Source organism: Drosophila persimilis, unplaced genomic scaffold (genome assembly GCF_003286085.1).
Source record: "Drosophila persimilis strain 14011-0111.01,24,50 unplaced genomic scaffold, DperRS2 tig00001355-arrow-arrow-pilon, whole genome shotgun sequence".
Taxonomy (NCBI): Eukaryota; Metazoa; Arthropoda; class Insecta; order Diptera; family Drosophilidae; genus Drosophila; species Drosophila persimilis.
The window spans coordinates 237,752-251,494 of NW_020825472.1; the positions used below are offsets into that span (position 1 = coordinate 237,752).

The 13,743-nt window shown below is 44.0% G+C and overlaps 2 protein-coding genes across 2 annotated transcripts; both read right to left on the reverse strand.

The window, feature by feature from the left end:
- Nucleotides 1–3,178: 3,178 nt before the first annotated feature.
- LOC113566951 (DC-STAMP domain-containing protein 2-like) lies at nt 3,179–3,631 on the reverse strand (the record flags this gene model as incomplete). Its single annotated transcript, XM_026994192.1, has 1 exon — nt 3,179–3,631. A coding segment is annotated over exon 1 (453 nt), but the record flags the coding sequence as incomplete, so codon positions are not given.
- A 2,641-nt stretch (nt 3,632–6,272) lies between these two features.
- On the reverse strand, nt 6,273–6,935 carry LOC113566952 (DC-STAMP domain-containing protein 2-like; the record flags this gene model as incomplete). The annotated part of the gene is made up of 3 exons (XM_026994194.1): nt 6,273–6,318; nt 6,378–6,452; nt 6,508–6,935. Coding segments are annotated over 3 exons (549 nt in total), but the record flags the coding sequence as incomplete, so codon positions are not given.
- Nucleotides 6,936–13,743: the final 6,808 nt, after the last annotated feature.

A 13,743-nucleotide genomic window follows, 5' to 3' on the forward strand; every position in this document is an offset into this window, starting at 1 on the left:
ATACTGAATTCGCTGCGCTCAACTCCGGATACAAAATGCTACAGGATAAGTTTCTTGTGTTGGAGTCTCATTTCAAAAATCTAAAAATTTTGACTGAGTCGCCAAAGCGAAAGAAGGTTACCAATTATTTGCCAATCTCTAATCCGGTCGTTTCTCTTCCAGTCCCGGGATCACCTGCACCCCAATCTCGATCACCGTCACTTATAAATTCTGACGCCATGGACCTTTGTTATAATGGTTACATTGCGCCGACTAGGACGGTGGCCTCATCTGCAGTCTCTCCTGCAGTCGCACCTGCCGCCACTCCCGCGCCCGTGTCTGACCAGGACGTCGGTCCGAATGTCATCGAGGAAGCCATCGCAATCGCTTCCGTGGTCCAACTTAAAGCCGCTAACGCTGCCGTCCGGAGGGATGTTGAGGCTCCCCAACTAACACCTCTACGTCCACTGCTCCCGTCTCAACAAATAATTCTGTGACCCCCCTATCTGTTCTTACTGCGGTTGCTCCTTCAAAACCTATTTTCGTCTCTCGACTCATGGCATCGGCTACGGAGGTCATGGTCCGAAACTTTATATTGTCTAAACTCAACATAGATAGTTCTGCGGGTCTCGTAGTTACCAGTGGTGCCAGTGGTGCGGAAATGCATTTTGTTGTTGTCATTTCCAATGCCCCCACTGTAAAGTTCATTTGCTACCGCATATGCACATGCAGCGGAATTCTTTCGTCTCTTAATATCGCAATCTCTCGTACTCGGCTTAACAGCGGCCCGAGCAGCTCTAACGCTCTCGGGCTATCCTACTCTCTCGCTCGCGTCTAAGCTTGCTGCATAGGGCCCGGCAATTTGGCTCGTCAGCCGTTGCATTGTCAGTCTTGAGCTAATCGTCGCAGCTATTAGATTAACATCCTCGCATCAATCGTTCGCCCAATCATCCTCATATTTACATACGCGATAAGTTGTACATATGCAGTACAGCATATGCAGTACGCAGCATATAAGTACATATGCAAATAAATTGTGAATTATATATAACCTCTCGACTTTCATTAACTTCAAAAATTGCAACAGTTATTAAAAACGCTTAATAGCTTAACAATCTCCATGCTAGGGATCTCCGGGGGCTCCAGTTCTGGCTCGACCTTCGGTTGCATGCCCTTAGAGTCGGACTTGTACGAGGTAGTCTTCTTGTAGCCGTAGTCCAGTGCCCTCCGTGACGTGCAGAAGTCTAGCCGACTCCTCGTTCACGACGAGGATGATTTGGCGCCTCTGTCCGTTGCTCTCCTCTACCTTGGCCACCTTCTAATCGTCTGTGGGAAGGTGGGGGTTGCAGACCTGCAGAATCCGGAGAATCTTATCCGGTTCTGCAGGCTTCGCCGAGACCCACGCTCTGACCCTCGGCTTGCTGGGGATGTCCTTCCACTTCACGGCCTCCAGCTTGGCTCCTGGGTAGACCTCCTTGAGCGATGCTACCGGCTGTGTAAGACTGCAATTAGGGTTTTTCCTCTCGCCACCTCGGCAAACGAGCTCAGTGTTTTCGTCCTCTTGGCCGGTTGGAATTGCGTGGTGGTGTCCTCCGCCTCCCTCCGTTGCCGCTTGCTTGGGGCCTTGGCTGCGGCCTTGCCAGCTTTGGATGGCTGGTAGTCGGGCAGGACCGTCTTGGCCCATCGCCGCGATTCGATTCCCTGGGCCCTCCGACGTGGATTGGCCCGATTGCATTTTCGGTCCTCTCCTCGCAGCGCCTGCTGCCTCGAGACGGTGGACCGACTTAGTCTCCTTCGACGTCGTTTTGGGCACTGGTTTCCCAGATGCGTTATTATAGGGATGGTCAGTTCCCTCCAGCAATTTAGGAGGAGTGCCGAGCTCCTTTGCGGTGTTTTTTGTATGTATAGTAAAGTTTGGCATAGTTGGTCCCACGAGTAGGCGTTAGTCGCCCGGGGCATAGCCCGCGTGCCCCGGGAAGCCTTATTAAAACTGGAGGTCGGAAGGTATCCAGAGTCCGCATATAAACGACCGAGCACCCCCTCTGCCATTCATCTCTCGGCATATGACAGTGTCACCTTGGATTGGAGTTATTTCACTGAGAGTTTTCTTCTCATCGCCCGACTATAGTTAGCCAGCATCCTGGCAGACACATGACCGTACCAGGACCTGTTCCAGCCGCCCTCGCGGAGAGAGTATAGTCGCACTTCCGCCGGCGTGTACAGTTACGGTGGGTGCCGGTTGGCTCGTGCCAATTAGTGCTAATTTTTCTCGAATATTAATCTAACAGATATCTTTCCTGCATGCTCGCGTAACAGCCTTCTGCTGGTTTCAGACGGGAAACTTGACGGTGCAGTAATTACATTGCCTCCTGCAAGATGCAAGAGTAATCTTATAGTAGATAATTATTTTTACTGAACTGAAAATATGTTTCGTAGAAATAATATACACTGCAGATAGTTGCACATAGTCACAGAGTATATATGTATTCAACGAAACCCAATTGCCTTTCCTTTCTGTGACGACTGAAAGGAGTTAAACTGGAACATACACCTCGTCGTTGGATAATTGATTCTCGATCCGGCCCCCTACACTCAATCACTTTTCAGTTTAAACGACTGAGGAAGAAAGTGATAAATCAGCTATTTTCTTTAGATTTTCTTTAAATATTGATTCTTTTCTTGCGATATCCATTGCAATCCAACCTAGCTTGCTTCTGCGTAAACGATTGTGCATCAGGATCATCAGATGAGTCCCTGCAGTGCCAATAAAGTGGTTTACAGATCCCAATTACACCAAAAAATAAACTCACTGAACTACAGAGAAATCACTTAAATCGCCATAATCTATTGGGCGATGACACAGGCAGCATTTGTTGTTGGATTCGCTGAAACACCTCGGGCAGAAGACACCTTTGCGTCCTAGTGAGTCGCAATTTATGCGGGTGGAACTGGAGGACAGAATGAAAGTCTGAACAATAGCAGAACAAAATATTGACGAATTACCTACGAGCTTAAGGACTTGGCGCAAATGATGCAGATATCACTACTCATGGCACCAACCAGACAGGCACAACAGCAGCATCTAATGGCGAAAGTTTCAATTAAATATGTGGAAATGTCTGCTCCGCGAATCTCACCGATTCAGATTGCCCCTGAACGAGCTGATGTGCCCTTTTCGATCCTGGTACATTAAGGCAGCGCGGATCTGGCGACGGGCCAACTTGAATACGCTTATTTGCTCAGTCAAGATCTTGTTGTGCAGATACATGGCCCTCTCATGGTCTCGCTCCGGGTAGAAGCAACGCATAATCACATGACGTAGGCGCAGGAAATACGGCTCCGTCAGCAGGACCAGCCAGGCGAATAGACAGAGTCCCAATATCTCAGCATATCTGTAATGGTTCGGTTCTACAGGCTGAGGCAAACATTCACTCGTTTCCAAGACGGTTTTCTGAGTGAGGGGCCGAAACCCCTTGGATATCCCTCGCATTATTTCAACCAAAAACCCTCCACCTTTGATCTTCAGATCTGTATAGGCAGGCACTTCTAGTCCGGACTTCTGATGGCCATAGTACGACATGGTGGCCAGCATCCAGAAGAGGCTATAATCCAAAAAGCAAATGGAAAACAATTGCAGGGAGGTAAAAATCATGAAAAAGGAACTCTGTCGGGTCAAGCAGCTTAAAGAGATCTATCGATATCTATCGTTGCTGATGGTCGCGTCTTTACTTCGCTCCGCCTAATAGTTATTTTTTTCCGTGATTTAAGGAGACGTGATTTATAAAACGTTTATTGTGTTTGTAATTAATCGAGCATTCTGTTTGCTACATGTGCATAACCAGTACTCCTGTTTTCGTGTAGTTATTCCCAAATTTTTAATCCAATTTGTGTTTTCTTTCCTACCCCGTCATTCTTAGTCACCGGCAGCTGCATTGTTGTTGACATATGTATTGTCGATGCACTCTATCTGAGCCGCTCTCTCTTCTTATCTACATTTTAATCTTCTCCGCATAAATACTAACACAGTCGTATTGCGTTTGCCGCCTCCCTCTCCGCGTCGGACGCTTTGTGTTTTTCGTGTTCGTTTTGTGTTTGTGATTTTGCGACGGCCAAATCGTTGTTCGTTGTTGTTGCTGTATTGATCTACGTAATTGTTTGTGCTACTTGATCATTATTAGTTTCGACTTAAAGTCATCGCTCAAGCATTTTCCTCGAATAATCTCACCTTTCTCATATTTATTTTCCTCATCTTTTCATAATGAGTATTTGTTGTGCTAAACGCTGCCGCTCAGCTGCCACACGGCAAACATTCACCTTCTGCTGTTTGTGTGATAACATGGCACACATTGTTTGCGCCGACTTTGGGCAAATTGGAGGACGCGTAGTCGACCTCATAAAGACTCGCTGCGGTAAAGAACGACATGCGGGTTTTTATGAGTCAGACTCATACTGAATTCGCTGCGCTCAACTCCGGATACAAAATGCTACAGGATAAGTTTCTTGTGTTGGAGTCTCATTTCAAAAATCTAAAAATTTTGACTGAGTCGCCAAAGCGAAAGAAGGTTACCAATTATTTGCCAATCTCTAATCCGGTCGTTTCTCTTCCAGTCCCGGGATCACCTGCACCCCAATCTCGATCACCGTCACTTATAAATTCTGACGCCATGGACCTTTGTTATAATGGTTACATTGCGCCGACTAGGACGGTGGCCTCATCTGCAGTCTCTCCTGCAGTCGCACCTGCCGCCACTCCCGCGCCCGTGTCTGACCAGGACGTCGGTCCGAATGTCATCGAGGAAGCCATCGCAATCGCTTCCGTGGTCCAACTTAAAGCCGCTAACGCTGCCGTCCGGAGGGATGTTGAGGCTCCCCAACTAACACCTCTACGTCCACTGCTCCCGTCTCAACAAATAATTCTGTGACCCCCCTATCTGTTCTTACTGCGGTTGCTCCTTCAAAACCTATTTTCGTCTCTCGACTCATGGCATCGGCTACGGAGGTCATGGTCCGAAACTTTATATTGTCTAAACTCAACATAGATAGTTCTGCGGGTCTCGTAGTTACCAGTGGTGCCAGTGGTGCGGAAATGCATTTTGTTGTTGTCATTTCCAATGCCCCCACTGTAAAGTTCATTTGCTACCGCATATGCACATGCAGCGGAATTCTTTCGTCTCTTAATATCGCAATCTCTCGTACTCGGCTTAACAGCGGCCCGAGCAGCTCTAACGCTCTCGGGCTATCCTACTCTCTCGCTCGCGTCTAAGCTTGCTGCATAGGGCCCGGCAATTTGGCCCGTCAGCCCTTGCATTGTCAGTCTTGAGCTAATCGTCGCAGCTATTAGATTAACATCCTCGCATCAATCGTTCGCCCAATCATCCCCATATTTACATACGCGATAAGTTGTACATATGCAGTACAGCATATGCAGTACGCAGCATATAAGTACATATGCAAATAAATTGTGAATTATATATAACCTCTCGACTTTCCTTAACTTCAAAAATTGCAACAGTTATTAAAAACGCTTAATAGCTTAACAATCTCCATGCTAGGGATCTCCGGGGGCTCCAGTTCTGGCTCGACCTTCGGTTGCATGCCCTTAGAGTCGGACTTGTACGAGGTAGTCTTCTTGTAGCCGTAGTCCAATCTAACAGCTATCTTTCCTGCATGCTCGCGTAACAGCCTTCTGCTGGTTTCAGACGGGAAACTTGACGGTGCAGTAAGTACATTGCCTCCTGCAAGATGCAAGAGTAATCTTATAGTAGATAATTATTTTTACTGAACTGAAAATATGTTTCGTAGAAATAATATACACTGCAGATAGTTGCACATAGTCACAGAGTATATATGTATTCAACGAAACCCAATTGCCTTTCCTTTCTGTGACGACTGAAAGGAGTTAAACTGGAACATACACCTCGTCGTTGGATACTTGATTCTCGATCCGGCCCCCTACACTCCAATCACTTTTCAGTTTAAACGACTGAGGAAGAAAGTGATAAATCAGCTATTTTCTTTTATTTTAAAATCATCCAACATATGTAAACAATATTAAATATTGATTCTTTTCTTGCGATATCCATTGCAATCCAACCTAGCTTGCTTCTGCGTAAACGATTGTGCATCAGGATCATCAGATGAGTCCCTGCAGTGCCAATAAAGTGGTTTACAGATCCCAATTACACCAAAAAATAAACTCACTGAACTACAGAGAAATCACTTAAATCGCCATAATCTATTGGGCGATGACACAGGCAGCATTTGTTGTTGGATTCGCTGAAACACCTCGGGCAGAAGACACCTTTGCGTCCTAGTGAGTCGCAATTTATGCGGGTGGAACTGGAGGACAGAATGAAAGTCTGAACAATAGCAGAACAAAATATTGACGAATTACCTACGAGCTTAAGGACTTGGCGCAAATGATGCAGATATCACTACTCATGGCACCAACCAGACAGGCACAACAGCAGCATCTAATGGCGAAAGTTTCAATTAAATATGTGGAAATGTCTGCTCCGCGAATCTCACCGATTCAGATTGCCCCTGAACGAGCTGATGTGCCCTTTTCGATCCTGGTACATTAAGGCAGCGCGGATCTGGCGACGGGCCAACTTGAATACGCTTATTCGCTCAGTCAAGATCTTGTTGTGCAGATACATGGCCCTCTCATGGTCTCGCTCCGGGTAGAAGCAACGCATAATCACATGACGTAGGCGCAGGAAATACGGCTCCGTCAGCAGGACCAGCCAGGCGAATAGACAGAGTCCCAATATCTCAGCATATCTGTAATGGTTCGGTTCTACAGGCTGAGGCAAACATTCACTCGTTTCCAAGACGGTTTTCTGAGTGAGGGGCCGAAACCCCTTGGATATCCCTCGCATTATTTCAACCAAAAACCCTCCTCCTTTGATCTTCAGATCTATATAGGCAGGCACTTCTAGTCCGGACTTCTGATGGCCATAGTAACGCAACAAGGTTCCAATCAAGTGCTACGTCTGCGTCTTCATTTGTTTCGCTACCAAGGCTGTTCATCTGGAGCTTATAAAAAACTTATCCACAGTGTGATGGACCTATTTCAGGCTGAGGTAAGCTCAGTCACGTCCAGGGGTCAATCCACAAGAAATTTGTAGAAATGGATGGAACTTCAAGGGAGACGTCGTGGGTGGCTTATCGTAGAGTAGATGGATCGGGGCTTGGGCGGGCGTTGCTAGCGTTGTGTATCGAATGGTGTATGTGGACGTGGAGTGGTGTGGAGTCGGTGCCTCGGCTACGTTGAAATGACTTATGCGGTGGACATTATTGGGATAATCGGATAAATACTTTTAGCACTTTCTTAAACTCTTAGATGAATACTACGTCGATGTTCTGGGCCGGGTTTTGCGTAAGTTTTGGTACAACGACCGTACTGTGAGCCGGATTTCTGCGTAAGCTCCCTTTTGGTTTCGTTTGGCGTCTATTTATACGCCAATGGGCGCTTCCGCGTAGGGCTCGCTCTTGCCGATTCGGCGATCGTGGTTTGACCTGGTTCTGTCTCTTCGCGTTTTTGGCGAGCTGGCGGGTTTGCCGTTGGGTGCTTGTCGTAGGCTTCCGCGGTGTCATCTTTTTGTAGTCGATGAACCAATGGTCGATGGTCTGGAGTGGGGGAAGTCCGCGTGACCTGGTGTGTTCGGTCAGCGTTATGAAGACGGCGCGTGTCAATCGGTGGCTATGTGTGGAGGGGGGTGTTCGTGTAGTAAATAATGCATGCGTTCAATTTACGTTGGGCGAGGTGCTGCAATTTAGTAGCAGGTTGTATGTTTTATTGGGCGTTGGGAGAGGCGTTGTAGCGAACCCTTTTGGGTTCGTTACAACAGTTGCTTTTCTACATGGACTAAAGCGCTTCATATGTACCAGACGAAAGCCTCGGCAAATTTGGTCAGACAACGCAACCAATTTTGTCGGCGCTAAGAATGAGCTGATGGAATTAAAGCGCCAGAAGGCGCTGCTGGATTTTTGCTTGGTCGAGGCTATAGACTGGCATTTCATTCCTCCGCGCTCCCCTCATTTTGGTGGTCTATGGGAGGCTGCAGTGAAGACGGCCAAGTACCACTTCTACCGTGCGATAGGCAACTCGGTTCTTGGATTTGACGAGCTGCGGACGCTGTTGTGCCACATCACGGCAGTGATTAATTCAAGACGTTTAGTTTCAATTTCAGAGAGCCCTGCCGATCTAGATATTCTAACTACAGCGCATTTCTTGAATGGTGGCCCTCCTGCTTCGTTCGCTGAGCCTGACGTCACGCAGCTAAACTTCGATCGCCTGGACGGCTGGCAGCGCGTTTCGTTCCTGCAGCAGCTCTTTTGGTCCCGGTGGAAGGCGGAGTACATAACGTCACTGCAGCAGCGCTCAAAGTGGCGCACTGCGAAGCCTAGTTTAGCTGTCGCAGATTTCGTTCTTGTCAAGGATGAGAATCTTCCTCCCATGAAGTGGCCACTGGCGAGAGTGGTCGAGCTTTTGCCTGGACGAGATGGCGTTTCCCGAGTTGCTGTGCTGAAGACGTCATCTGGAATCACCAAGCGCGCCGTCAACAAGCTGTGCCTGCTGCCCCTTAAAGATGCAGTTGAAAGTCAGGCTTCCAACGGGGGGAGTATATCGGGTCAAGCAGCTTCAATATTTTAAATTATTGCCAGTGCGGCCCAAAGGAAATGCATTTTGGTGTTGTCGTTTCCAATGCCCCCACTACAAAGATCATTTGCTACCGCATATGCGCATGCAGCGAAATTCTTTCGTCTCCTTATGTCGCAATCTCTCGGACTCGGCTTAACAGCATCCCCGAGCAGCTCTAACGCTCTCGGGCTATCATACGCTCTCGCTCGCGTCTAAGCTTGCTGCATAGGGCCCGGAAGATTGGCCCGTCAACCCTTGCATGGGCAGTCTTGAGCTAATCGTCGCAGCTATTAGATTATTTATTTATTTGTATATATATATTCCTAACGCGACAGTATTTCTACTTTATGTTAATGCGCTAGTCACATGGAGTTCACATAGTTGTGTGCTTTAAGCAGAATGATTTTCTTATTCTAACATTTTTAGTATGACTTATATTTTTATTATTATGACTAATATTTGTATTATTAATACTAATACTAATTCTAATTTTTTTTATTTTTATTTTATTTTTTTTTATGGGTTTATCAAGTGTTTCTCTAATTTATCCCTAAATTGCGTTGCTCTACTAATATTTTTAATATTGAAAGGTAACTCATTCCATAACCGAATAGCATTTGTTAAAAATTGTTTTCCTGAATTGGCAAGTTGTACCTTATGGTTACCAGATTCAACGTTCTATTTGATGAAGCAAAGGTTAATTTATCATATAAGTAGCTCGGCTGTCTGGTATAGATTATTCGATGTAGAAAAATAATTGTTCTGTACCCTATCCATGTCATTAAATCCATTTTGAATATTTGTCTTGCTAAGATTGAGATATGATCGGTTCGTCTCTTATTATATATGTAGCGGGCAATGTTGTTAAATGTTAATTTTAGTTTTTTTTGAGATTCAGCGTCACAATTTCCAAATATTTCAATACCATAGAATAAGGTGGGTGTCAAATATGTCTTAGCTATCATTAGTTTGAGTATATCTGGTAGGTATTTTTGTGTTGGTGCGAGTTTTCTTAGTAGACTATATGTTCTACCAGTAGCTTTCACTACTTGGCTACTCCAAGAAAGCGTATTGTTAAATGTTAATCCTAAGTTTTCCACATGATCTACGTAATTAATTTGTTTTCCTTCGATTTCAAGTTTTGGATAGGCCATCGTATTTAGTTGCTTCTTGTATATAATTACACATTTACATTTATCTGGATTAAGTGCCAGACCATTACGCTTCGCCCAGCTACTCACATTGAGCAAATCACTGTTACACACACTTATACACTCATCAATTTTACTCAATGGACGACTAACATACATTTGGACGTCATCCGCATACATATGACTTTTACAATTTAACAGGACGTCTGGCAGGTCATTCACATATAATGAGAACAAAAGCGGGCCAAGAACTGAACATTGAGGCACACCACGTGCAGTGCTCATCATTGAAGAAATTCTACTTCCACTTACCACAACCTGTCTTCTATCCGTTAAATACGATTTTAATAGCTTTATAGCTACTTTACTACAGTTGAAAAAGTTAACTAATTTACTTAATAAGATTTCGTGGTTAACCGTGTCAAATGCTTTACTGAAGTCAAGTAGTACTAATAGCGTCACATTTCCTTCATCTTGTTTTAATCTAATGTCTTCCGTTGTATTTACTATTGCCGTAGTACAGCTTCTTTGTCATCTGTAACCTGACTGTTTGTCACTTAGTAGTGCATTGTTATCTAGGAAAGTTCGAATTTGTTGTGACATTAATTGTTCAAGAACTTTTGACAAAAACGATAGAATTGATATAGGTCTATATTCATTTTTTCCTTTAGGGACCGGGGTTATTTTCGCAAGCTTCCATGTACTTGGAAATATTGATTTTGTTAAGACAGTGTTGTAAATATAAGTCACATGTGGTAATATTTTCGGAAGTAAGATTTTTAGAAATTTTGGATGTATTTCATCCAGTCCGATTGCATTTGACTTAATTTTAAGCACAGATTCAAGGACATCACACTGACTGGCACACATGAAGCTAAAGTTATTATCACAGGAACTATTCGGTATATTGTCAAGATAATGATTATATGCTACTTCAGGTACCCCGTTTATCACAAATTTTCTATTTAATTCATCTATGTCTACATCAATTTTGGTGTTATTTGTCCTCTTCCCTATTCCCAAGTCTTTAAGCTCCCTCCATGTCCTTCTTGTTAATATTGCACTTTGAAACCTTACAGAATAAAAAGACTTTTTAGCTGTCAGTATTAAAAGGTTGGTTTTTTTTCCTTAAAGTTTTAAATTCTTGATACTGAACAGACGTTCTGTAGCGTTTCCATTTGTTATATGCTTTGTCCCTTAATGATATATTGTGTGCAATATACTTCTATAAAAAGGTATTCTATTTCACTTTCTGGAGCTTGCTTGCATATTAATTTGGATTTGAGTTTCTTGTTTATGTATACAGCAACACCCCCACCATTTCCTTCCCGATCAGATCGGTATAGATCAAATCCGGTACACAAAATAACATTATCACATAGATGCATGAACCACGTTTCCGAAACACAAACTACATCAACATTCGATTGTTCAAACATATATCGGAACTCATCAATCTTACCATACAGACTCTGATCATTTATATGACAAATATTTAAGCCATCTTTTGTTTAGCCAGCGTACAAATCAATATCCTACTATTCGTTGGAAGTCTATTCATATTATGGACCATTTAAAAGTTACTAAATAGCATATTAGCAGCACACGCAATATACACAAATCAATTATAACTATATAAAAACATAAAACCTTAAACTTCAACATTATATTACTATGGCTAAGGGAAGTTTTACTAACGAAAAAGGTTATTCTGGTCTGTCTCAACTGGCCTGTTAACTGCACCTGGATCAACTGCTGCAAGCTCATCCTCGGAAGTATCCCGCAATGTTTGCAGGTCATGCATGTTATCCACTCTAAAAATCTCTCCAGCTGGATGCTTCTTAACATGCACGATCGCCCGACGAGTGAAAACAGCCGATAGTACTTTTCCTTTTTTCATTTTCATCGCCTCTTTGAAAACAGCCAGATTCTCTTTAGACAGCTGCTCATTAATATAAAACGCAGCCTGCGAGTCGAATTCCATTAGGTCCAGAGATAGCAGTTTTTTCGATTCCCTGCGATAGTTGCCAACAGCTCGCATCAACGCCGCCTTCACTCTCACACTCTCTAGTCGCAGGATTATCACTGGATCAACAGCTGTTCCGTGAGTTCTCTGTCGGATCCTAAAGATGTCTTTCACCCTTGGGAGGGGTGTTAGGTTAAGGGCAAAGCACATCTTGTTGAATCGGACCTTCAACATTTCACCTTCTTCAAAGGGTATTCCATGAATACGGAGATCACACGCAATGTCCGCTTTGGCGCGCTCAACACATTGTGTGCTTAGATCTCTAACTTGCGCACGTATTTCTTGCATACCATGTACCTCATTTTTGAGTTTGATAATCTGCTGCTCCATTTCGTGGATTACCTCACCCGCCTTTTCCAATTGCAGGACACGTTCAGTAAGTTTCTTCACATCTACTGCCATACCAAGAATTTGATTGGTCATAGCTGTGAACTTTTCCTCTATGGCCTGCAATACACCCTAAGACTTTAACGTATTTTCCGTGATTAGTTCAACCTGCTTAGCAAACATTCTGCCCAGGGCTTTCTGAATATTTTCTGGTATTTCCTCAGAACTCTTCGAGCCCTTGAGATCAGTTCCAGATTTTTCTCGCAGACGTTTTGAAACTGGAGCCATGTTCAAAACGTTTTTCCGTTACGGTGCTGCTTTTTATACTGCTTTATACTGCTTGAAATGCTGCTTTGCCGACTCTTTACAATGCCAATCACTTTGCTGTCTGCACAGCTTGCAACCTTTTATTGGGTATGGCTACGTTATTCTCTCAGTGACTCCGAAAGATCAAATGCTGGTTTACAGAGAGTGGTTCAGAACAATAACAAATATTCTTTTTCCACAGCACAACCAATAACAAATATTTTCCACTGTATTTTATTAAAATTGGCGTTGTAGCGTTATCTTCAATTATTTCCACCGTCAATTGTTGTCTTTCAATGCGGACACAGTTTATGATGTGAACAAAACACTCTGTTTAATAAATAATAGTGTATCACTTGAGCTTTTCACGATTTTGTTCCTCTGTATGTTGTACACGACTTGCTTGCTTGACCGATAGAGAAGCTCATCATTGCATATCGGGGTTTCCGATTTAGCATCTACCACAGGTTTGATCCGAGATATATTCCGTTTTATATTGCTCCGTTGGCGTTTTAAATCTTTGAGCGTTTTGTTGTGTAGTGTAACTACGCTGACACAGATCTAGAGCTTCCAAAAATAACACAGGGAACAACAACAAACGAGGGGGAACGTTGTGAGTTGCTGCGGACACCGCAACTCTACGGTTATACCCGATACTAAGTCAGTATGGCTCTCCTCCGGCAGACGCCGCTAATATTAAACGACACGACAAAGAGTGCGTGCGAGAGAGACAGAAACTCAGTCTGAGCGTGACGTCGGGCGCTGCGTAGCCACTGCAAATTGATTTGTTCCTTTTGGCTATAAAAATGATCTGATCTGATTCAGATTCAGCAACCTGATAGATATGGTCATTATCTATGATTTTGCGTTTTTAGTTTTCTCGAATGTGCAATATTGTGGATTGCCAGATTTTCGTCCTTTGTGTGGGCGGAAGGGGGTGGGGCGAAATTTTGAGATATACGTTTTATAGTGAGATCTAACAGGAGCACGGACACTAAATTTGGTTACTCTAGTCTTAATACTCTCTGAGATTTGTGCATATCCCCAGATTTGCATCCTTTGCGGGGGCGGAAGTGGGTGTGGCGAAATTTTGAAACAAACTCGTCTCGGTCTGATATATTAGGAGTGTGGATACCAAATTTGGTTGCTCTAGCTTTTATAGTCTCTGAGATCTAGGCGCTAATGTTTTACTCTAAGCAAAGCCGCCTATGTTACGTGTGTGTTAGAGAGAGACAGGGCGAGAAAAAATGAAATTGTTTTCTTGATGCTGGCTATAATAATAATACGATCCAATTCAGATTATGCAG